Raw genomic sequence first — 24,474 nt, 5'->3', positions numbered from 1 at the left:
GTCATGGTCACACAAACTGTTCAACAGCAGTGACCAGCCGTGACCTTCAGTCACCTAGTGGTGCACATAAAGGTTGCGCATTTGCAATTGGGGACATCAGACTCATCCTTACGTAGCTGTTTTCACTAAAATTATCAATCATTTTCAGCGTAAAAATGATAAAAGAATCACAGGACTGGAAAGGACCTCTTCTCATCCATCCTTCTTCCCCAGCTCTGGCTTTGTGCTCCTGGCAGATATTTCTTTAACTTCTTCTTAAAACCACCTGTTATGGAGGCTGCACATTCTTCCCAAGCAATCTTTTTTCGCTGCTCCTTGTTGTTAGAAAATTTTTCATACTTTTCCTTGCAATAATTTAAGTCTGTTGCTTGCCTTCTACCTTGTGGAAATTATTCCCTTCATCTTTGTGGCAGCTTTTTACATAGCTGCAGACTGTTCTCAAGTCACGGCTGTAAAAAAAAAAAAAAACATCTTATCGATATGCTGCTGGTGATTTTGTCAAATGGATGAAATTTCACTCTGTGTGTTGATGACTTTTCTGTCATAGCTTTTAAACCATATCTCCTTTTTTCAGTATCTATTCCTTGCTCCTCAAAGTGAATGCGCTATTCACATATGCTTCCTCAAGTACATTTTGCACAGCAATTTTCTTCTCACTGTCACTGCCAGCAGATGACTCTGTGTAGTGTCAGTCACAAAACACCTGGATTTGCATCCTTTTCTGTATTTTCTGTACGAAGCGTTTTCAGCTTTCTATGATAGTGCTTAAGCAGTCTGCAGTCCATCTTCTGTTGCAAGCATGGTTTTCATCATTCTGCATGAATTCTGTAGTGTGACACAGCTTTTTACTTTGCTGGGGGGTAGCTTTGCTCTTTTACACCAGTCACTGCAGCAGGACAAAATTACAGGAAAATACTGGATATAGAGCAAGGTAGACAATAAATACTCCGGCGATGACTGTAACTGACCCATTTTGTATTACTGCATATCATGAGTTTTAACATCACTCCCACAAGACTGTATGAACACATTCTATTATGTAATGTTAATTTGTGAGTAAACTGATATTTTTTTACTTGTATTATAAACATGTACAATTTTGCTCTGGCTGCATCTGTTCCTAGATTGTTAATGATGCCTTTCTGTTCAACATAAATAGTAGAACAATCACGATCAGCAAACAGATCTTCATTTGTATTTAAACTGCACCGTTTTATACATGTATGGAAATACAGATTACTTTTTTTTTTTTACTGTAGTCGTTGCTTCTGTAACTTTGTCTAAATAGCTAACGTTTTGTATTTCCAAAACACATTGTATTCGTAGCATACCACTATCTCATAGCACTGCATCTCATAAAGAGATCCTCCGTCCTCCAGCCTTGTCTCCCATAATGCGGAAAGGTATTGAGAGGCTGTCAGAAGTGATACCTGGCCAGCTCCCAGGGAGCAGCTGTGGCCACCTGAGGTCAGCCTGGGCCAGTGGCAATGCCTCCGGGGCAAACCTCCCTGTCCTAGTGTATCATGTGTGTACAAGATGACTGTGTGGCATCACCTCCTCTCTCATATTCCTGTAATCTCATTGAGAGCTAAAAATTGTCATCGTTTATAAATTCATAAGGTATTTATGGATGTCAAAAAAAATCTGTATTGACTAGAATTTTACGATCTGTTGGCTGCAAGAACAACTATTTTCAATACCTTTTCAGATAGCAACCCTGGCAATTTTTTAAATTACAGAAGGATAGTAGCACTTTTTCTTCTGGCTAAAAGTCATGCTAACAAAAAGCAAACCAATGTGTGCCAATGGCCATATCCCAAATCTGTAATAAGTAAAAATAGGCTTTAACAACTGTGGAAGGATCACACACATTATACCAGAGAAGGTATAATACCATTTATAGTGGTTTCTCAAGAATTTGAAATGTCCTACATGCTAGCAGCTCAATTCCCTAACTGCGCCTATGCATGTTAAGTAAAGGCAGCCTTTACTGGATATTTGGAGAACATGTGGAAAACACAGGTGAAAATCTAGTCAGCTGCCATTTTGGAAACACACTTTGATATTTCCTTCGTGCTATTCATTAACCATATTCCCAAACGCTGAACATGTGCCGATGTCCGTGACAGCATGGCCGGAGCAGCTGCCTGGGTTTTGTCTGAGCACCGAAGGGGGACCAGGGAGTTGTGTGCTGGTGGGGTCCCCTCCATGACCAGAGGGACACTTGAAAGAGCCTTGCCAGAAAAAGAAGAGCTGGAAGGAAAATTCATATTCCTCCTCTCTTCCCGTCTGCTCCGGTGAGGAGACGCCTCGAAGGTACTTAAGAGGGCAGCAACAGGAGCAGCGAAAGCGGGGCTGATGCTGTGGATGTCGTCCATGGCGTGAGGTCTGGCCCAAAGCCTCATTCGCCTCCTGCCTGGAAGCCAGAGGTGTGCGCCGAAAGGGGCCGGCCCTCGTCCGGGGCAACCTCAAGTCACGATACAACCTGGGGAAAAAGAAACGGGGGGAAGTAAGGGTTTATTTTGGGGGAAGGGGTGGAAAACGCTCATTGCTTCAGTCCCTGAGGCAGAGGTGGAACAAAATGCTGGTGCCCCTTCTACCCCACAGAGGTGGCAACTTCAGCAGCGTAAAGGAGCGAAGAAGGAGGGCACGCTCTGCCACTGAGCGGCCCTGTAGAAAGCCATGACGAGGGAGTAGGAAGCGGCTGGGCTTATTTCCTTTGGATTTGTATTTGGGACTGCCTTCATGGTGGGATGTTCTTCCTTCGGCCGATGGATGAACGCCCGGCCTCCCGCTCTGCCGCCGGGGAAGCGGCAGGCGGCCGCAAAGGGCACGCGGGCAGCTGGCCCGATGGGTCCCCGAGCAGGAGGGGTAAGCAGCCTTCCCCCCGCCCATGCTGAGCTTGAATGAGCAGAGGAATGCAGGGAGAGGCAGGTGTTTGGATTCTGCCAGCGTAGGTGTGTGTTTGCACGTAACTACGGGAAATTACTCGGTGAAACCACGCTGCCCCTCAAACCGCGTTGTGGTCCCGGAGCCCCACGGCAGGCACGGGCAGCCGCAACGCCCTGCCCAGGGGCGAGGCCTGGGGAAAGCGCCGGGGCCGCCCCACGGAGGGTCGAGGCCGCACCGCCTGTCCCCGGCCGGGCCTCGCCGCCCCCGCGGCGATCGCCCTGGCTCCTCAGGGCTGAGCGGGCGGCGGCGCCGCTCCCGCCCGCCGCCCAGGTAAGCGGCGCCCTGCGGGGAGCGGCCAATAGCGCGGCCCGGCCGCCGCCGCCAGCCAATGGGAGCGCGCTTGGCGGCGGCCCCATGGAAATGTGCCTGGTGGGGAGCCAATGGGGCGCGGCCGGGCCGCGGGCGGCGCTTCATCAGCTGCCAGGGCCGGCGGCGGCCGCCCGTCCCTCTCTCTCTCTCCCTCCCTGCCTGCTCCGCCGCGCAGCATGGCCGGGCTGGGCGGCGGCCCCGCCGCCTTCGGGCGCTGCACGCACGCCGTGGTGCGGGCGCTACCGGAGTCGCTGTGCCGGCAGGCGCTGCGCAGCGCGGCGGGCCCCGAGGTAGACTTCGCCCGGGCGGAGCGGGAGCACCAGCTGTACGTGGGCGTGCTGCGGGGCAAGCTGGGGCTGCAGGTGCTGGAGCTGCCGGCCGACGAGAGCCTCCCCGACTGCGTCTTCGTGGAGGACGCGGCCGTGGTCTGCGAGGAGACGGCGCTCCTGACCCGCCCAGGCGCGCCCAGCCGCAGGAAGGAGGTACGGTACGGCGCGGTGCGGTGCGGGAGGGGCCGGGGCCGGGCCGGGGCCGTGGGGAGCGGTGTCCGCGCCGCGCAGGTGGGCTGGGGCGGCCGCCCCGTCGGGCGTGTCCCCGGGCCCGCCCCGCAGCCCCGGCGGCAGCGCGGTGCGCGGCGGCGGCGGCGGCAGCCGGGATCGCGGGCGGAGCAGCAGCGCTCCGCGGTGGGACCGGCGCGGCGGGGCCCGGGCGGCAGCTCTGGCCCGGCGCTCGGTCCCGGTGCCGCCGAGCCCGGCCGCGCTGGGGGCTCACCGGAGAGCGGGGCTCGCCTGCTCCTGAAAACGAGTGGACGGTGTAAACTATGACTCATCCTTTCTGGGGGGTGCGGGCTCCCGCTCCCCGCCAGCTTGCCCGGCTCGGTCCTGCGGGATGGATGGATGGCCCGTCGGTCGTGCAGGTTCGCGTCCCTGCTGCAGCACTGCTGGGTCCAAACCCCGTTTTCATTGTACGCTTAACTTGAGCTCTGTTCCAGGCAGTGCATTACCGATACCTACGGTAATCGTACCCACTGGCCTGTGCGCTGGTGTTTGTTTTGGTGTATTCAGTCTTAGCCTGAATGCCCTTGAACCTGATATCGCCTTCCCTGTGCAGCCACCGCAGGCTCTGTGGGCGAGAGGTGCGTGGATGTGCAGGGGACGCAGTCCGTCTCGTTGGAGAGAGGTGTGAAGGATGCGCAGCCGCCGGAGCCTTGCTGGAGATATTCTTAGGACTTCTTTTAATACGCTCAGCTCATTCATAAACTAGTTCATCAGGCAGTGCATGTACTGAAGTGCCACCCAGTTATCTCCTCAAGGAGTTGTGAGTAGCAAATTAAACAAAGCTTATCCTTTTTGAAGCTGTGAATCTACTACACTGGCAACCTGCCTTCCTGTGAGCATGTCAACATAACCATCTTCCCATCTCTTCTGATTACCATCTTCTCTGTGGTACCGTAGCTCATCGTGTGATCCACAAGCAGGTATTGTTGTGCCTGTGGGACAGGGCTGGGCCGCTAGCTGTAGTATACCGGTAGCTGCGCTTGGCCATTGAGTGCAATGGATGAGTGTCTCCACTTCGTATTTCTGAGATAGTGCCCGTCTTTTAGCAATAACAAAGTTTACTTGAGTTTTGTCCAGCAGTGTGACAGTCTGAGATACTGCACAGATCTTGTACACGCGCACTTCCTTGTGCATACCCATGTGTATTTACTCTTTGAAGCACATCTGAATGCTCTTAAAGGTGACAGCATCAGAGTAAAGTGTGTTTGCCACATGCTGCTCTCAGAAGCAGCTGTTTCTCAGCCAGAGTCCAAGTGAGTTTTCTCTGGTCCTTCCCATGACTCACTGGTATGTAGCTATGTGACTCCCATTGCCACTTGCACAATTTTCCCTTTAGGAGAAATATCTCAGTTATTGCACTTTGTGCAAATTCAATAACTGAGATACTTCTCCTAAAGGGGAAATTGTGCAAATTCACAAGTGTGTGTGGGGGGGTATCAGCTCTGGCTCAATATGTTTTTTTTCCATTTTGAGGTCTCAAATTGTGCCAACGCACAGTGAATTAGAAGAGACTAGATAAGGCAGCAGAGCTGAATATGAGTGGCTGTAACTATTTGCTGTACCATTTGAGGTGCCATAAGGAAATTAAAAAGCATGAAACGAGAAAGCAAAGGATGTGGGGTATTTTTTACTCTCTACAAAGAAGCAGGTTAATTTCTCCTCCCTTCAGTATCTAGTTGTTCTGGCTCAGCAAAAGTAGTGAACAAAGACACATAACCCAAGGTTGCAGAAGTAATGGAGGACAGCTAGTGATGTGTGAGGCAGAGAGGAGGGGTTTGCTGGACTGTTCAGCAAAACAGTGTTGGGTGTGAGTACCTGACAGCATTATCCCTCTCCTGGGGTTACAAACAGCAAATTAAGCACCTAATAGTTGTATCCTACCTGTTATAAGTACCAGTCAGGTGAAGCAAAGCTTTTTTTCTGTTAACAAAAAAAAGCCCACAAGATGTCACATTTACTTTTGTAATCCTAAATATGTTAAATTGTTTTAAACCATAATTAGATGTTATTTCCCAGCATCCACAAAAATTAAAAAGAATTGTGCTGCAGGGTGTGCATATGGTAACAATTTATCATTGAATTACAGAGTTTATTGTCAGTTTGAGAAGAATACAAAATCTGTTCTGTTTATATTATGGGTTGGGTTTTTTTTTTGCTTGGCCCACGTCTGCTGGCCCTGAGACCAGGTTTCTTATTGATCAGCACTCCCTATTTTGCATGAAGTAGTACATCAGAAGTGATTGGAAGTAAAGCCTGAACATGACTTGGCAATGCTAGGTTAACGGTTGGACTTGATGATCTTAAGGTCTTTTCCAGCCTAAATGATTCTATGATTCTATGGTAAATGTTTACTAGAAACAGCAGAACATATTTACTTCTTTCCACGGGTGACTTGTCCAGGCAGTGTCATGAATCAAGAGGAGAGAAAAAGCTTTGTAGCATAATTTGAACCTCATTAGTTTTCTTGAATGGTGTGATCTGTCCCCTGAGTTTTCTGTGAAGTAAAAAAGAAAAAATAATTGAACAAACATCCTCTTAAAGCTATAACAATGCATGACACTGCAGTGTAGTCCTTGTCTGAACGTGTGACTCTTAATTGTTTACAACAATTCTTCCTCCTGGGAACATCGTTCCAGCAGCGCTTTGTGGAGACAGGGAGAAGATGCTCATTTCTGTGGGACGATGCCTGGCTGCTCCTGGCCCCTCTCCCCTCCTCTGCATCCCCTGGGGCAGCCTTCCCTCCCCAGCATGGTGACTGTGAGTTGTGTTTAGCTAGTGAGTCTGCTTTGTTTGAGTAGTTAGTGACCAGGATGTCATCTTGAAAACAGTAAGGTGGTCAAGGCTTTAAAAGCAGAAATGTGCACGACTACTTTGCCCAGAGCTCTGATGCTGTGGTGGAGGGCTTGGCATGTGCCTTGGACATCTTGGCAAACATCGGTGATAACCTTGCTTTTGTAAAGAGCCACCCAAGAAGCAGCAGTGTTTCTTGTAGCTTCCAGAGAGGGTGTTTCTTATTGTAGCCAGAGCTTCTCTGCCTTTGCTGCCTCCAGCCCTGGTTCTGGAGGTACCAGCTGCAGGTGCTCAGTCAGTCCAGGTGCTGAGGCCTGTGGCCCCCCTGAGCTGCAGGAGCCCCTTCTGTTCATCCTGGTGGGTGGCTGTCAGCAGCCTCCCAAGGTCTTCTCTGAGATTTGTTCAGTCTCTGCATTCCCCATTGAGATAATTACTGGAGGCTGGTGGCAAGTGAAGTTGCTGTGGGGTCTGTCCTAGCATCTGCTCTGTTAAATGTCTTTGAGTGACCTGGAGGAGATGGGTGCATCTGTGTCGAGCTGTGAACAGCCCCAAACTGGGCTGAGGGGGGCAAGGGTGAGAGGCAATGCCCATGAAGTCTGGGCTGCTGTTCAGAGGGACCTTGCCAGGCTGAAAGAAGGGGCTGACCCCTGGGGGCCGTATGGAGTTGAGCAGGGACAAATGCAAAGTCCTGCTCCAGGGAAGGAAGGATCCCTAGGTGGGACTGAGTGGAAGGGGGACAGCTCTGCAGAAACACCCCTTGGGGGGGATCTGTTGGGCATCACAGTGGCCATGAGCCAGCAGTGTGTTCCTGCAGGCCAACAGGATCCTGGGCTGTATTAACAGAACTAGTAGGCTGATGGAAGCAATGACCCTCTCTACTTGGCACTCACAGACCTCATCTTATCAAGAACATGGAGCCAGGCTGTTCAGTTGTGTGGCAGGAGGGCAAGAGACAACAGACATAGATTGAAGTATGTGGTTTCAATGGAGTATAAGGAGAAGGCTTTTCAGTGGGGACAGCCGAGCAGTGGAACAAGGGCCTGGAGAAGCTGTGTAGTTGTCATCCTTGGAGGTTTTCAAGACCCAGCTGGATAAAGCCCTGAGCAATCTGGTCTGTTCTCATAGCTGGCCTTGCCTTGAGTGGGAGGCTGGCCTAGAAACCTCCTGAGGTCCCTTTCAACCTGAATTATTCTGTAAGCATGAAACCTGTTGTACGTTAGGATACATGGAGTCAGGCGTTTGTCAGTTGAACTGCCATGAAATCTTCACTGTTGAGACAGCAGACAGTCATTAAATCTGGATGGCTTCTGGTCTGATGGGTCCACTGCTAGAAAATGAGAAGGATGAAGCCTTGTGAAACCAGTTTCTTCATGCTGCCTCTGAAAGACTGTGCTCCTACTCCAGCTGGCTTGATCAGCTGGGTATGAAAATGAACCAAGGCTGTTGTAGTGCATTGTCACTTGCACGGTCAACTGGGTGATAGGGAAGGAAAGAGGGTGGATGCAGTCTATGTAGAGCACCAGTTTCTCAAAGTGAAATCTCTATTCTTTTTATGTAATGTAAGCACAAGTCCATGAATGTTTTAGCAGTACAGTTGGCGTACACTTGGCTTAACCCAGTTAATGTAAAGCCCAACTCCTGAGCATGCACTCCTGACCTGAGCCTGCCTGTAAGGCAGGACTTAGCCAGGCTTGTCTTGCTGATCTCTTAACTGTTTAATGGACTTCTGTACAGAGCAGGCAGGAGCAGTGGAGGAAGGAAGGGGTGAGGGCAACAGGGTTGTAGGGTCCCATTTCTGCAAAGAATTAATAGAGGGAGAGCTCGTGTCCAGGAAACCTGCCAAGAAGCATGTGGTAGGTCAAGCTCTGAAGCCTGATCAGACCAGTGAAAGTTGAAGGGCACAGGGGGCTGCCAAAGTGCATCTCAAAGACAACAGCCTGGTTGAATATGCAGCTGGAGCAGTGCTGTTTCAGGTGCCTTGTGCCTCCTGATAAACTGTCTGCCAGATGTGTGAACTGAGCAGCACTGTCTCCATCTCCCCTGTTTCATGCTGCTGAAAACACATAATGCAATATTTAAGAATTGATGCAGCATGTTCTTTCACTGACTAGACTCCTTATTAAGAAGGCTTGTCATCAATTACTGTAACAGCGTATTCAGCAGGCAAATTTCTGCAGTAGTTTAATAGCATTGATTGAGCTTTCAGGCTTTATAGATACTATTGCTTACCCCTCCAGCACCATTGGATTCTTTACTGGTTGTCTGTCTGGAACAAAGCAAAATAAAATCTGGGGTTATGTCTGTTCGTGCTCCAAGTTATTGTAGGGAGAAAAGACTTGAATTAAATTTGGTCATGTTAAGTCAGTATTGGGAAGGAGCCCAGTATTTTTTTAGTAAAGTAGAAAAATTAGTCATGCATTTAATGATTTGTTTGCAAGAGTCAGACTTATTTCAAGGCATTATGTTTCTGTGTTATCAACTTCTGAACTTATTTTATAATTTATAGTTTCTGGGGAGTTTTGGATTTGGCAGAAAGGTAAAGGCTTTTGAAGTAAGCCAGAGGTAGATCGCTAATGTGGATAAGCTGGTGTTTTGTTTAGCTGTGTGCAGTCACCAGTGCACTTGATGTTCACATTGAGTAACTCCAATGGAAATGTTGTGATCGCTGATCAGATTGCCAGTCCCAGCACCTTTTGTTCCAGCAGTATGTTCTCAGTTGTTTATTCCTCTAGTATAAACTCTTCACGTCACCCACTGAACACAACAGGGTTAGTGGCTGAGAAAAGCCCTCATCAGCACATTGCTCTTACTGCCTAAGTTTTCTTAATGTGCTTGGGATAGCACAAAACGGCATTTCCACCATTTCTGTGCTTATGCAGACAGATGGAAACCCAAAAGCTCAGCAAAATGCACCCACAGTGACCTGGTCTATTCTCTGCTGCCACACAGGGAATGGAGAATAGCTGGTGCTGGGAAAGCTTCAGGAGCTGCTGCAGAAGAGGAGATCACTGTACTTTCTTCCTTGGCTGTAGAGAGGAAACTTCCACCCCAGAGTATTATTTCTTACATTCCCCCACAAGACCCACTGGGGACAGCTTGTGGGGCTGTATTCCTGTGGTGTAGGAGGATAGACAGTCCTTCAGCAGTGAGGACAGGGGATGAGCAGCAAAGGAGTATGCTTGCCAAATTCCATCCTCTCGGCAAGCGTTGGAGAAGCCTCCTAGTTGCCTTTTGAGCATCTCTGGGTACCTCTTCCTAAATTTGCTTGCTGGGTGGCAGGGCTTTGTCCACAGCAGTGCTTCTGCAGAGCTTCCAGCTGTGCTGGGCCAAATAACCTGCTCCTCAGTGCTGCGCACCCTCACCTGCTCAGCTCCCACCCCCTTCCCACCCAGCTTCTGCAGGGCTGTGCAGCCATATATGAACTAGAGCTTGCACCCTGTGCTGGGCTGCGGTCCCAGCTGCAGCTTACTGCTTGCAGGAATGATTCTCAGGCTGGTTGGTGGAGGCTTCTGAGAAAATAAAAGACAAATAGAGTTTGTTATGTATGTATTGCATAGACTCAGGTAATACTACATAGCTACTGCTAAATGCTAGACACTTCCTCCACTCCCTCTGTAGACCTAGACAGTTCTGTAGGATAATGTCTGTTGCAAAGTAATAGAAATGCTAGGCTCAGGAGAAACAGATTCAAGGCTCTGCTAGCTCCTAAGCTTGATTAGGTTATGGGGTTTTTATTTTATTTTATAGCACGTGCTAGTACAAAAGAACCTGTATTTGCTGACTGATCACTTAAACCAACGTCTCTGCACAACTGGCAAAGATCTGTCTCATTTCCATGGAGGTTTAGCACTTGCTGATCACTAGAGAGGCAAGAGATTAAACATTTTATTACCACTTTAAATAATTCATTGTTCTTTAAACTGTCATAAGAAATTGTGGAGGTATTGTACATTTGCCCTGACCCCTTTGCATGTCCTTATTGTGCTTTACCCTTGATGTTACAGACTAACTTTGGTGTTCTGCCTAAAAAGTTTATGATAGAAAGCATGGAGGTTAAACTGCATCATTGCTTAGTGCTTAAAACAGCAGGTGAGTAAACATGGGCAAAAGCTTTACATGAAGGTTGAAAAAAAAAAATAGGAATGGCACTAAGTACCTTTCCACCCTCTTGTCAGATGTTTTTTTTCTTGAATACCTTTCCCATTCTACACTGAGCCATATACATGTTCCTTTAGCTTATCCTTTTCATCACCTTCTCAGTCTAACCTCAAAATTAGGGTGAAAGATTGCAAGGTATTGTCAGTGTGTTGTTTTCAGTTACACTGAAAATGAATTGAGAAGTACCAGTCAGACTTCAGATAAGATGTATGCCTGAGTTTTAACATGGGTTTTGGTTGTCTTTTGCAGGGCGTATAGTTAGCAGAACCTGATGTAATGGTCTTCCACAAAGTGTGTGTCACTTGGAGGCTTTCTCCAGGAGCAAACAGACGATGCCCATCATGGGGTACAGAAGGAAAAGAAGTAACTCTCGTCAGAATCTGCATCAGTGTTTTCTTTAATATATTTCATTAGCTTTCATTTTCAGTGTTTTGGTATTAGCATATAAATTAACTGAAAAGCACCCAGTAGAGGAGAAAAGCTTCTTAAACAGTACTTAAGTTTGCTCTTAAACAGTATTGAGAAATTTAAAAAACAATCCTTTGGACAGTATTGGGTAGACCCATATCAGGAGCCTATGTAATGGTAGTATCAGTAGACATGAGAAGGGGTGTTTTAGCCTCCTAAAGCAGACTATTTCAAAAGCAGTTTGATTTGTGTCTATGGCTCTGCCCCTTCCATCTGCTTTGCAGTTTGAGTGCTGCCTCATGGTTCAAGGTAGGTGGTTCTTTGGTCTTAAAGTTCATTGCTGATGTAGCTCTGACCCTACATTAGTAGGGCTGACACTTTGGGTCAACTGGCTATGCCAAGAACTGTATTTTTTCACTTTCAGTTTTGCTTCTGTGATCACAGGTTTAATGAAGATGTTAGGAAGTAGCTTCTAGTCAGATCAGTATAAATGGACTGTATTCATTGTAATTGGGTTCTATCTATAGAACTGTAAAACAGTCTTTTAAGGACAGCCTATGAGCAACTTGGGTTTCATGCTTTTCTAACAGAGGCAATATTTAGACCTTGTTATTAAATTGCAATGTCAAGTTTCTCAGGAATATCCAAGTTGCTGACCAGAGGATTAAAAAAAGGCAGAACCTAAATTAAATGCCTGGTTTTTAATCTCCTGTGGACACCGATTGTGTGAGCCTGATGTTAGCTTTTGTACCTTGTTAATCACTGTTCCTTTAGCTGTGATAAATAGCCCTTGGTGAGCTTATGGTTCAGTGCAAATGCTAAGTGGCTAGAGGTTCCAAGTAAATGTAAGCATTTTTTCAAAAAAGTGAAAGGAGCCTTTTCTGCTCCTCTGACTTATACATATGGCTTGGAGCTACCCTGCTCCTCTCCTGAGATCTCTCTGCCCAGACTTTCAAATTGGACCTAAATCTCTTTCTTTGGTAACAGCCTCACTTAAAAGCACTGTAAAAACTAGTTTACCATAGTTGCTGCTGGAATTTTGGTTTTGAGATTCAAAGGAGGGTTCATAACCTACCCAGTGTAGGTTGCCTGATAGGTTTTTTTTATTTTAATCCTATGCTTCCTACAAGCCTGCAACACCCTACCCTCTCTGCAAAAGAGGGGGTTGGTATGCAAACCATGGTGCTGTCTCGCCCATCATGGGATCTGACAGCATCTCCTGAGAGTGACAGAGCAGCGTGTGTGACGCAGAAGAGCTCCTGCGTGCTCTGCTCCTGCCTGTTGGCCTCCGAGATGCTCCAGTATGGAGTGCAAAGTCCCCAGCTGAGGTTTCCCATGCTGTACCAATGGCACATGGGGCAGCTGCTCCCAGTGCCATGCCAGGACACACAAATGCACAGAAGCAGCATATATCTTCATTTTTCCTCCTCTGCCTCCCACATGCTTCCACTTGCAAACTCTCCTCCAGTCCCATGTCTCTCTACCTAGGCCCTTGTCTTGCCCTCCGTGTCTCCAAAGTGGCCTCCTATAGCCCCTGTGTACTGGTTCCCCCAAGCCAGGATCCTGATGTGCCCTGCCAACTGTGCTCCCGTGCAGAGTGCAGGCTGTAGTGCTGTGGCCCTGTACCGTACTTCCCACGGGAAGAACGGGAGCTGCGATGGCATCGCCACTGGTAGGGCACACCTCTGACAGCACCTCTGCAGGGCTGTGCTGTGGTCGAGGGTAAGTGCAGCTGTTTGCTGGTAATAGCGTGTGGAGGTGCCTGTCTGTCACTTTCATTGAAGTTCTTAATTTCCCTTTCCACTAAACTCTTAAGTAACTAATGCATTGTAGGTTTATATAGCAATCTAGCATTTCCTCTGAGCAGCGTCACGCCAGGTCTCTTAGCTGATACGGAGCTTTTGTTGTAAAGCACTCTGTCTTGAGACAAGAATGTACAATGCTCGTTTCGAGGTCCTTTACTCCACTTTCTAGGAAGAGACATGTCTCTTGTTTTTACACAATGTTATTTGTCTAGCTATGTATGTAACCCAGTGGAACAGATATTCCTTAATCTTTTATTCCCATTATCTTCTAAATGCTTGTGTTTCTTTGCAGGCCCTTCTGGCAGTTGGCTTTATAAGAACAGTACTTTCCACATTCTGGTGCCAAGTTCATTGTGCTCACTTGCAGCCCCAATGCTGCATCTTACCAAGCTTCCTCCAGTTCTAGGGTCCTGATTATTTTATACAAAACTCCTAACGCTGCGTATAAACCAGCGTGATTCCCTTGATGCTAATTCAAGAACATGAGTCTCGGCTCTGGCAGCGGACAGGCTGGTTTGTTGTAAAACATACTTACTTCTGATGTAGAAACATGAATGTGGCAGAAGTAAGAACCTCTGGTTTGTTACTATTTCTCCCAAAACCACATTTGATCAACAAGGCCAGTTGTGTCCTTAAACTTGCTGCCTCCAATTGTCCCTCTTGGTGAGGTGACCAAGGCATGCAGCTCTTAAGCATGACTGGTCTAAACAATGACTTTTTTATTAAGATAAACACATACAGACTTTAATCTCTACCTATATTACTGGTTATTCTTCCCTTGCTGGTTTTTCTGGAGTGACTCGAACAGGGACTTTTGGCCTCTGCTGCAGACACAGCATGACTCCACCAAGGGTGCTGTGGGAAGTGACCATATAGCAAGCTTTAACTTGCAATACTCCACTCATACTGAGTATTTTGTGAGCTTAGCAGCTCAGATTAGCCCATGCAAACAGTGTTGATGCTTCTGTGTTGTTCAGTTTTCAGAGAATTGGTCTTTGTCAGAAGTCTCCTGGATCAAAAGTGTAGACCTGATTATTAAATGTTTGACCTGAAACACAAGTCACCTATGCAAAGCAGAGTCTTTATTACCTGTAAGTTACCCCAGTACATAGACATCTGTGTAGAAGTCATTGCTTATGGCAGGCCTGCAGAGGTTGGTGGCTGTAGAGAATGTGTTCCTACCAAGGAAGAAATTACTGTCAGTAGTTACTGATCATTAATTGCTTTTAAAATTAAAAAAACCCTGGGTTTCTTTACAGGAGCATATATCTAATCAATCAAGTTTGTGGTGTGAGAGCTTCACTCTTGGTATTAGATCTGGACAGTCACAGTTCTAGGGTGAAGATAAATGATGCGCCCACAGCATCAGGTGACAATATCTTTTCTTGCTGCCTCTTTTGTAGCAGTATTAGGAATTTTTCTTTCAGGAAAAGTTAAATGAAATTTTTTATGGCTGAGATGTACTTGAGTCAGGCCTTGCGTTTATCCAAAGGCCACTGATCACATACAAGTCAGCTGACCACACTGTAATGTGTCATTTTTCTGTCATTTTGAGTCAATAGCAAAACCAAACAAGTATTTCAAAAATAGCTTGTTCAAGACTTGCAGAACTCATTTTCATTTCAGTAGAGATTCAGTATTTGGCACCATCTTTAAAAAATAATTGTGATCATTTGTTTTTGGAAGGTTTATGTATGTTAATAGTAAAGGAACTGGCTATCCATGTCCGTCTCTGGATGCCAACTGAAGTTCTTTGGCAAGATGAAATTGTCTGTCTGAGCTCAGTCCCAGCTGGCTACTGAAGCAAACTGAAACAAGACTGCCACATAATTGGACGCTATTGGCACTGTTGTGATTGATTTTTGGATTTTTCATTTCTTTTTCTGAGGCTTAATGTAAGAGCTGTCAGGAAAGCTGAATCCCATACCTCACAGAAAGGGTGATCTTACAGGGCAAGAATCCTGCTTGTGAATATGTGTCTGCACTTCAGTATGGTTGATGTCCTTTGAGTTGCAGCTATGGAAATGGGTCATCTGCATGCAAACCCAAGCTAGAAAGGCAAGTGTTTTAGAGATGGAGCTAGTTTTTGGCCTGCTGTCCAGAAATAGCAAGCTATGTTTTTTAAAATACTTTAAATGTTTAGCAGTAAACTCCAGACCATACTTCTCTGTAAAGGCGAGAGACATTTACCAGTCCTACAGGAGTTAATTTTGCAAACAGTACAAGTGCTTTGGAGAGTTTCACCTACCCAGATAGCTAAGTGCCTGTCATCACTGTGCTTGAAACAGTAAAAGTGATGAATCTCAAATATCTCATGTTCTTCCAACACTGTACAGAGGAGAGGTGGTGTGGCTATTGCTAGTCACTAGGTATTCGCTGAAGTTTAATGCACTAGTCTGTGGCTTGGTATCTGTTGCAAGCCTCTGATGGGAATACTAGTGCCTGTGCTAGCAAAGTGTGGTAGCAGGAGCTGAAGTGAGCATTGCTGTTGAAGGGCAAATAGAAACTGATGGAAACAATAGATACTGATGGAGGATGATATGAATTGGATACCTGTATTTTTCCAGTAAACACTGAAGTCTTCTACAAGCTTGCCCGTTTTTTTGCAAGGTGATATGGGGTGACTCCTGTAGCCATGTGTATTTGGAAACTTCCAAATGTGGTGCTTTCCTGGAGTACAGGGTGTTAGAGGAGGAGGTGGCACAGAGTTGTGATAGACCCTTTTCCATGTTCCTGCTGGCTGCAGCAGCTCAAAATGTGTGCAAAGAGCAACTGGTTTTAGTGCAGTTTCTAGAAGAAATCAGGCAGATACTGCTCTGCTGTTGGCCTCACTGGTCTTTGTCCAATAATTCTTGATCCCTTTGATCTGAACTGGTTTTAGGGAAGGAAACCGTCTGAAAGGTAAAACCCCACCAATGCAGGAAAAGTAGTCGGGGTAGAAGAGACATGATGTCAAAGCTGGTATGGAGAAAAGGGTAGGGGGGTGACCTGTCAGTCGATGTAGGGGAGAGCCCTTGTCAGCACTTCATGCATCGTGCTGGATGCCACGTCTTCACTGATGCTGGCAAATCCAACTGCAAAACTCCAATCCATAAGAAATGGTGCTTCAGTAGTACCATACGGCAATCTCTTATGACCGTTAAAGCAAGTGTTTCTGTTAATCCTTTGCTTGTTCTGGGATGTGACCTTGTTGTCACGTAGTAAAACAACCAGCTTGCCTTGACCACAGGGCTCTGGCTCAGGACAGTCCCTTCTAGATGAGCATTTCCAAAAGTCTTTTAAATGCTATATACCTCCACTATAGCTGAAAAGCCATTTCTTTGACTGGGCTTAAATTGATTATTCACCTGGACCTGAAATGCTGTGTGAGGTTCTGGTTAGCCATTCTGGGAATGCCGTGTAAGCAGAAAAGGTAGGGGATGCATGAGAAGACCTTGCTGCAGTGTAGGACTGCTTCTGTATGAAGTGACTCTAATTAATAAATGCCTTCAGCCCAAAGTTATTTTGGGCAGGGGAAGGGAGAAATAGGAGAGCTCTACAATATCTCAAATGGTACAGAGAAAATGAACTGGGAATGATAGTATGAAACTTGATGACATCCAGAGAAATACCCAGGCAGCAAATTCAAGCAGAAGGAAGTACTTTGTCATGCAGTGCACAACTGAACTGTCAGATTCATTGCCAGGATGTTGCGGGGGCCAAAAGTACAGCTGGGTGTCAACTAATGAAAGAGAGATCCATCAATAGCTGTTTAACACTTTGATCCAGATGCAATATCTGGCTTTGCAAATATGTACACTGCCTCATACAATAAGCTGGGGAAAATATACTGGAGACAGCAGCACAGAAAGTATACTTTCTGTTATTCTTTCCTAATCTGCCAGTACTGATGGCTGTTGGAGTCAGGCTACTTGGATATACAGGTCTCTGTGACCCACTTAAGCTGCTCATGTATTATGAATAAGCTGTAATACTGATAGCTCTTTAGCAGCCTCATAATGAGTCACTTGCTGTGATCCCAAAGGTCATGAGTTGTCCAAGGACTGCTGTTTGGGAGGCAGCTGCCCTGCCTTAACCTTGCAGAGATCTTGCTGGTGTTTCCATCCCACCGGGCAAGGGGAACCTGTGTTCAGGCTTAATCAGGGTGTCCGATGGCATAAGATGGGCCATCACTAGCACCAGAAATGGGTGCTCTGAGGTCAGATGTTGATTTATTGTTTTCTTCCCTGCCTCAGTATATCCATCCTAGAACAGACAGTAGAAAATGGAATGATTCCACCATTAAGGCAGTCAGATATTTTATGTCAACAGTATAAAAGGAATTCCCCCCCCCCCTTAGCAAGTCAGATTAACCCTAAGAAACAGTGCACACTTTGTAAAGCAGAGATTTCTCATTGGGAAATGTTGTTTCTAGCTTTTCCACATCAGCTGTGAAAACATGTTGCCATCCAAGCTTTGCAAAATGATTCTTAGAAAGGCCTAGCAATGAATACTTGGCATACAGAGGTTTGATATATTGAGAGCCAGGCTTAATGTTATGGAAGAGAGTGTCCTAGAAGAGCCTTTGCAGAAGGGTGCTGGGGGAGGACAGTCTCTCATGGGCCCAGGGATCTAAGTTGTTGTGGGACAGTTGATGGCAGCTGATAACCTGCCATTTTGTGCTGTGGAGGTGATGGACAAGCTTTTCCTGAATAGCCTGATATAGATCGAGTGAGCCTGAAAATATCAGCATTGGTGACAGGAAATAGTTGTTCATTTTCAGAGTGCAAGGAGCCTTTTGGAAAAGGTACTGCTCTCTACTGCCCTTATACCCCTGCTTCACAGCTAATTGAATCACTAAAAATTTGTGAAGCAGAACTGCTGGTCTTTTTATGCCTGCAAACAGCAGAAGTGGGAGCCATTTCTAGGTGGGTTTGATAAATGGCAGGCTGCCAGGAGTGGCATCCATCTTGTTATCTGAGATAATGCCACGAGCAGCTCGAAAGCCATTTCTGACAGAAGAGCACCAAACCAGCCATGCATTGCGCAGGGCTGACTGGAGAGCTTTTACAGGAGCAGGACTAGAACTGACGTGGCCAGGGTTGGATGGTAGGCACTGTTCTGTGGCCGTGTTTCCAAAAGTTGTCCCAGCCGTCAGCCCTGTGCATGGAAGCCTGACGCGGACCCGTGACATCAGTGATACCCTGATCAAACAGGGGCTGTGAGAGCCTGGAACGCCGTAGGCCTGCTGGGCACGGAAGAAGGGCTCTTGTGCTGTGTCTCTGTTTGCTTTGGTGCCAGTCGCTTGGCTGCAGTAACACTCCCAATGGGTTTGCCTGACCCAGTAGCTGGAGTTGTGGCTCCCCTGCAGCCTGGATTGCTGTGGCACCATGTCCTGGCCACGCAGGATGACTGGAGAGTAGCAAAAATAAATGCCGGGGAAGGTGAAACTAATACAAAGAAGGGTGACTGCTATCTAGGCTCTGACAAGGGCAGCTGGGTTTGTGGCACCAGTGGGAAAATACTCCCATGACTGTCCCCTCCGCTAGCTGCGAGTGTGTCCTGTCCCTCCCAGGGCTTGCTGTTTCGTGTCCTGGCTTTGATATTTCCCAAGCATGGCTTTATCTTTCTCATTTCCCCATCCTTAGGGGAACCTTGGCACAGATGTCAGCAGCCACCAGAAACCGCCAAAAGCTTTTGTGCGGTTGAAATGTGCTCTGTCTGCGTTTCATCTTAAGGACTAAAGGCACTGCTTGTAATTCTGCACCAGGCTTCTCCGATTTTAACCTAGTTTTCACTTTGCTTAGTTTCCTCACCCTCTTTACAAGATTGCTGCACACAATCAGAAGCCTTACAGGAGCTCCTAAAGTTCTGCCAGCCCTCCAATGTGCAGCAGTATTCCCAAAACTTTTTAAGAAATCAGTTTGTGTTTCTCTAGGATGGAATGTAAACAAAGGGCTGGTAATAAAACAGTGTGTAAGGTCTTATTCAGATTTATATAAATCCTGAGACCATGTCTAAAAATAGTGTCCTGTTTTGCATTCCTGAAAGCAGATTCACCGCGTAATCTGCCATGAAGTGCTATGCTGGTAACAGACTGGACTTCTTGAGAGTGGTATGAAAAGTACCGAAAACCTATTTTAATTTTTTTAGCCTTACAAAATACCTGTCGACAGTCACGTTAAACATTTAAACACATGGAATGGACTGCAGCCTTGGTACTAGCAGGAGGCATCCAGTATGGGAGATGGCCTAGACGTGTCCCTCAGAGAAGTGCAAGCACTGGCTGCCTGCTCTGAAGCTTGTGGGATCTGCAGCAGGGAGGAGTGTGGAGGAGCTGGATGTAAATCTAGCTGATGGTTTCAGTCCAGGAAGGAGTGAAAATATAAAGACAGGCAATTGCTGTGCATCCTATGTGTTATGTTAGCATTCAAGGAGTGGGACTTTAAACTTTAAGGCTTGTGGCTGTGACGCAAGTGTGTAAGTAGCTGGGGCCAGTGCTTAATGCAGAGCCTGTAATAAGTCTTCTTCGTTTGAAGCATTTAAACTCTTTCCTGCCCTGTGTCTGCTTACTTACCATCTCTCTGAGCTGATCTCATGATCATGTTTTTCAATAGTGGAAAGTCTGACGTAATGTAACATTTGTCAGGATGATATGGCTTTAGCCTTAAAGTGTTTCTTAGCCTTAAATATTGACTAGGAGACTTTAGACTGTAGTGTGGTACCCGTGGAAGTGTGTGGTTAATAGCACAGTAGAACTTGTATGCATAGTAATATTAAATACAGCGTGTAGCAATATTAAATATATCCTGCAATGAGTTTTAAGAACAAGCTAAATCCATATGGAGCATGGATCTTTAAAGAACGCTTAATCTTTGTGCCTTGCTTCCTGCATGCTCCTCCAGGGCTGGGAAAGCTGTCTCTTCATTGTTGATGCATAAAGCATCTGACGTGCCTCCCATATGTCTTGACTGCTCTAGTAATGGGATTTTATGTACGTTTGCCCCTTTATACCTAGTAGAAAATAGATGCACTCATTTAGCTTTTTGGGAAGGTACTACAGAGGAGCTGAGGATGAGGAGGTGGCTGCTGTTGACGCCAGCTTTCCTTGTCACGTGTACCCTGTCTGGTGCAAGGCATAACCCCAGCCCTGCACAGACACCAGTGTAGGTGATAACTCCTGTAGATGAGATCAGCAGCAGAATCTTTTTAAAGTATTTTAACATGCCTGAATAACTGCTCACACCGTGGTATGTGTCCTCTGACCCCTGGCCAAAGCCCTGAATGGGAAGTACAGGCTCAGTGTCTCTGAAAGGCAGGCTCTTTCCTCCTAAGCCTGATTTAGGAGCCCAACCCAGCTATAGGCACTTGTACTGAGAAGTCTGGGCTTCTGTTTCTAAACTCATCCTTAAAACTTGAGCTGCCTATATGCTAGGAGTGGGGTTTTTGTTTTTCCCAAAAGATGTTCTTGCCCCTACTTCCCCTGCTTTTGCTGCTGTAAGAAAGCTAAGCATGAGGCAGAGGAGTGTGCCATTGCACACAGGAGGTAGGAAAGTTCTATTTGAAAGTATCTTAAGCTATGACTGCTGCTTGTATCGGCACAGACTGTAGGAATCTGCGTTTCCAGTGAGCAACTAGAGGAATGTCTGAGGGTCACCCATCTTGAAAGGAGCCAGGACCCTCCACAGTGTCCAGCATGGTCCTTGCTTCATGCCAGCGGCATGGGCATGTGTTCCGGCTCTCCTATGAGGTGAGATCTGGCATGAGGAGGGGGGATTTGTCTGAGGGCACCTGGATGTGGCCCAAATTCTGAATTTCCAGCAAGCCTTTTTCCCAAGCTGATCTGTCAGTGGGAATTGTATTGACCCAGCAGTGATGCCTAGAAAGATGCTCCCTGAAGTACCGATGTGAGCTGTAGCAGCCTACAAGTATCTCAAGTATTTACTGTGAGACATTAGCCACGCTGAGAAATGGCCTTGTCCAGCTCTAGGGCAGGCTTGCGTGGTAAGTCAATAGAAGAGACCGGAAAATGTGGAAACCATGGCTTCTGCATTCCATCACGAGTTGCACTTTTAGGAACATGCATGAAAGATCTGTAGGTCTTGCCTGAGGCTCCTACACAGAATTTTCACCAGCTAGGTCCTCTTGATAGAAACGCTTGCTGGAAGTACCCCAGGACTCGTGAAAAATCTAATTCAGGGTACTTGGAGGGTCAGTTGTTTGTTCTTTCCATAACACTTGCTTTTCTGGAGTAAACTGCTCCAACGCCCTACTGTGGTGGTGTCTTACCAAGCTGTTTTCTGGGAAGCAAATTTTTTGGTGATACCTTCAGCACTAGGTTCCAAATTCAGTTAATCTCAGTGGAAGTCAACCAGACACCCATAGCAGCAGAGGGAAGAGCTGAGTTATTTTAAAATAATTCTAAAAATTAGAAAGTGTTTTTTTCACTTGCATTCCTGGGTCTTGGCCTGAACCAAGGAGTGTAGATGCCAAAATACTGCGAGAGCGTCTGTTGTTGCAGTATGTCTGGCCGAACCAGAAGCAGGAAATTCTTGTGAGAGCCTGTCTCATGAGATTGCCAGCCAGTTCCGAGCCTTGCCGGTTGTGAGTGTGAGGTGGGAAAGCGATTGAGAGAAGTATTTGAAGGTGGGTAAAATGGTTCATTAGAAGTGATAGCAGAGTATGTGTGCATGGGGGTGGTGGTTTTCTGTTTTGAATGTAAAACCAAGAAGTGAATACATGAAGCAAACTTGCATCACCCTCCTTCTTCCAGGGGAGGAGGGAATAGGGGAAACTCGCTGTATGGGTTGAGTGCTCCTCTGCCAGAGCTGGTCTGCCTCTCTGCTCTGCCTTTGTGTCTCCCTCTGGTGTGAAGGGGGCCAAATCCAACCCCCTGGCTCATGACATCCTTTTTAAAACTTGTAGGTCAGGAATTTTTTTCTTACCCTAGGCTAGACTCTAAAACTTTCCATGTTGTCGTGTGCAGAGCTGCCTTGGCAGGAGCAGGGATGCAGGCGCTGCAGTAACATCCCTGGTGCTTTAACCCCCCTGTCCAGTAGGCTTATTCCACCTTGGCTCCATTTCAAGACTATTTAAAAGGCCGTAGCCAGTCTATGCTGCTGTTTTCAGCATTATTGCTCCTGGTGGAGCTGTAACAGTGGGAAACTTTAAAGGGAAAGGACATAATGGAAACTGATTAGAAAAGTAGAGAAAGTCTCGGGGTACAATAAAGCATTGCCTAAAGAAAGGAGGGGGGTTAAGGTGCGGCCTTAAAAGGCATGTATTCGATCACAGCAGGGCAGGAAATAGCTTTAGGAGAATTTTTTCTTTGGTCCATTCATAACCTGGTTTGTACCTCATTAACTTTCTGTTAGTGCTTTTTTTTTTTTTTTTCCTTCTGAAATCCAGGGTAGCTTATTCCCACTGAAGTCAATGTGAAGACTCATTCAGCACCGAGCGCGTGAATCCTCTTGTGCAGATTAAACAAGAGAAGCTCCCAGTGTTGCTGTCATCCTAAAGGGATGAGAAGCACGTTGAGGATGTGCTGATGATGTGTGCTTTATTTACTCCATTTCCGTGGAGCTACAATAAGCTTCCCAGAGGTACCTTTTCCAGGGCACTTGTGCCATTTTTTCTGTAATACATTGGATGTGCAAATGACAACTGCTGTGAAACTAGTCGCACTCTTGCTACTGGTTACATTAAGCCTGTTAAATTGTTAGAAGCTCCTCGTTTATGAAGGAATTGCCATAAAAGCTGCATGACTTAAAACGTGCCTGATTGTTTTAAGATCTTTGACATTTTTCTCTTTCAGCCATTCCTTGCTTACCTAACATGCTGGTTTTACAAACTGTTGTTCTGCAGTGCTAAAATTGGATTCCAGGTATTTTAAACTGTGCTTCATTATATCCTTTAGGAAAGACAGCTGGGGTTTTGTCTTGCTGATGAAGCCTAATTTGAATGACTTTCCTCATCAAGCCCATTTAATTAGAGATTCATTACATTCTGCATAGTGCAACAGTGAAAATGCAGAAGTGTCCCCTGGGTAGCCAGCTGCTGAAAGGGAGGGCTTAGCTATGGCAGATGGGGTAAGAAGTTGTGGGATTAAACTGCAGTGAGCAAGATACAGGTTTGATACTAGGGGAGAATGGGAGGGATAGTGAAGTGTTAGAACAGGTTGTGTGGGTGTCTGGGGACTTTCCAGTCCTAGAGAGCAGGGTAGGTGTGCATCTGTGGGATGCACTTACCCAGCCTGTGGGTAGGAGGGTAAACCTCTTGCTGTCCTCTGCTGCACTCTAAGAAGATTTAGTGTAGACAGCACAGAAGATAGAGGATGGACTCTTGAAAGCTTTTGCAAAGTCTGTTTTGTGGTTATATAGGTCTCGTTAGGGAATGAGGAAACAGCAATTCAGAAGACGGAGAAGGGAAATCCATAAAATGATGCACCGGGTTTGAGACAGGAGCACTTATCATACCCCAGCTGCTTGGCTTATTTTTTGTCCCTGTATCACAACCGTATGTGCATCTGGGGAGAGGAGTGGTTTCTCAAGTAGCTGTTCAGCAACAAACATTTCCAAAGACCCACTGAAAACCTTTTGTGCCTGTGTTCTCGGTGGCGGTCAGCTCTGTGCTGGAGAAATGCTTCTGTGATTCCCCCAAGTGGTGCAGCGGTGCCACTGGAGCATCCACACAGGCCATTAAGTGGTAGATCCAACTATTGCTTCGAGGCAGGGATGAAGGGTTGTGTATTGGGCTTTGGGGGTTTAGATTTTTTGGTTTTGTTTTTTTTTTTTTTTCTTGAAACGAGAGAAGATTTCGTGGGTCTTACTTGTATTTGAAAAGAGGAGTAACTTAGATGGAGAGGGGCATTTCAGTATAAATCTCACGAGCCTAGAAAAAATTCCAGGCTACATTTAAGAAGCTTGTTTGTACTCTTTCTGAAGTGCCTGTTGATCTTGTTTGCTCTGATCGAGAGGGAAAATCTTAATTGAACAAATAAACCATCAGAAAGCCTAGCATTGCCTGTCAGATCTGCCATTCTGCGAGGAGCCTGCTGAAAGCTAACACTTATTTCTTCTGGTCCCAGTTCTTCCTGTCTGTTCAGGTTTGCTTTTTGCTGAATTGGGTAGGGTTTCCCCATATTCAAAGCAACAAAACAGCGGGTGCAGGTTCTTCTCTAGCGTGAGTTTTGTGGCTCTAGCTCACTTGGTTCCTTAGGATTTGGAGGCATTTTGTTTCTCTACCCACTGCAGCCACCGGTTGGTGGCCAGGCTCCCCCTCACCAGCTCTGCTCAAGCAGAGCTGTTCCACCAGGGAGCTGTGCCCTGGCACTGCCATGCCATGTGCTGGGACCCCAGGTGGTGGCAAAGCACCAGTGGGGAGCAGGGAGCTCCCCTGCTCCCAAAGGGGCTCCCAGGAGTACCCTGTAGCTTCCCTTGGCTGAGCCAGCTGGGCAGAGATGCATCGTTTTCTGTCCATCCACAGCAGATAATGAACCCCCTGAGCTGCAGAGGTGT

General features: G+C 46.7%; 1 protein-coding gene across 1 annotated transcript in view; it reads left to right on the top strand.

Annotated features, from left to right (window-relative positions):
* Positions 1-3,350: 3,350 nt before the first annotated feature.
* DDAH1 (dimethylarginine dimethylaminohydrolase 1) overlaps positions 3,351-24,474 on the top strand; it is a 65,765-nt gene continuing 44,641 nt past the window's right edge. Inside the window, exon 1 of the mRNA XM_087733160.1 lies at positions 3,351-3,743. Within this exon, the coding sequence (XP_087589286.1) occupies positions 3,438-3,743 (306 nt within the window). The 5' untranslated portion in view covers positions 3,351-3,437. The remainder of the gene's footprint in view (positions 3,744-24,474) is intronic.

This window comes from Nipponia nippon, unplaced genomic scaffold (assembly GCF_047370975.1).
Source record: "Nipponia nippon isolate SJK-2023a ecotype South Korea unplaced genomic scaffold, ASM4737097v1 scaffold_5, whole genome shotgun sequence".
Taxonomy (NCBI): domain Eukaryota; kingdom Metazoa; phylum Chordata; class Aves; order Pelecaniformes; family Threskiornithidae; genus Nipponia; species Nipponia nippon.
Note: the sequence above shows the minus strand (reverse complement) of the source record. Positions and strands in the feature narration are given on the sequence as shown.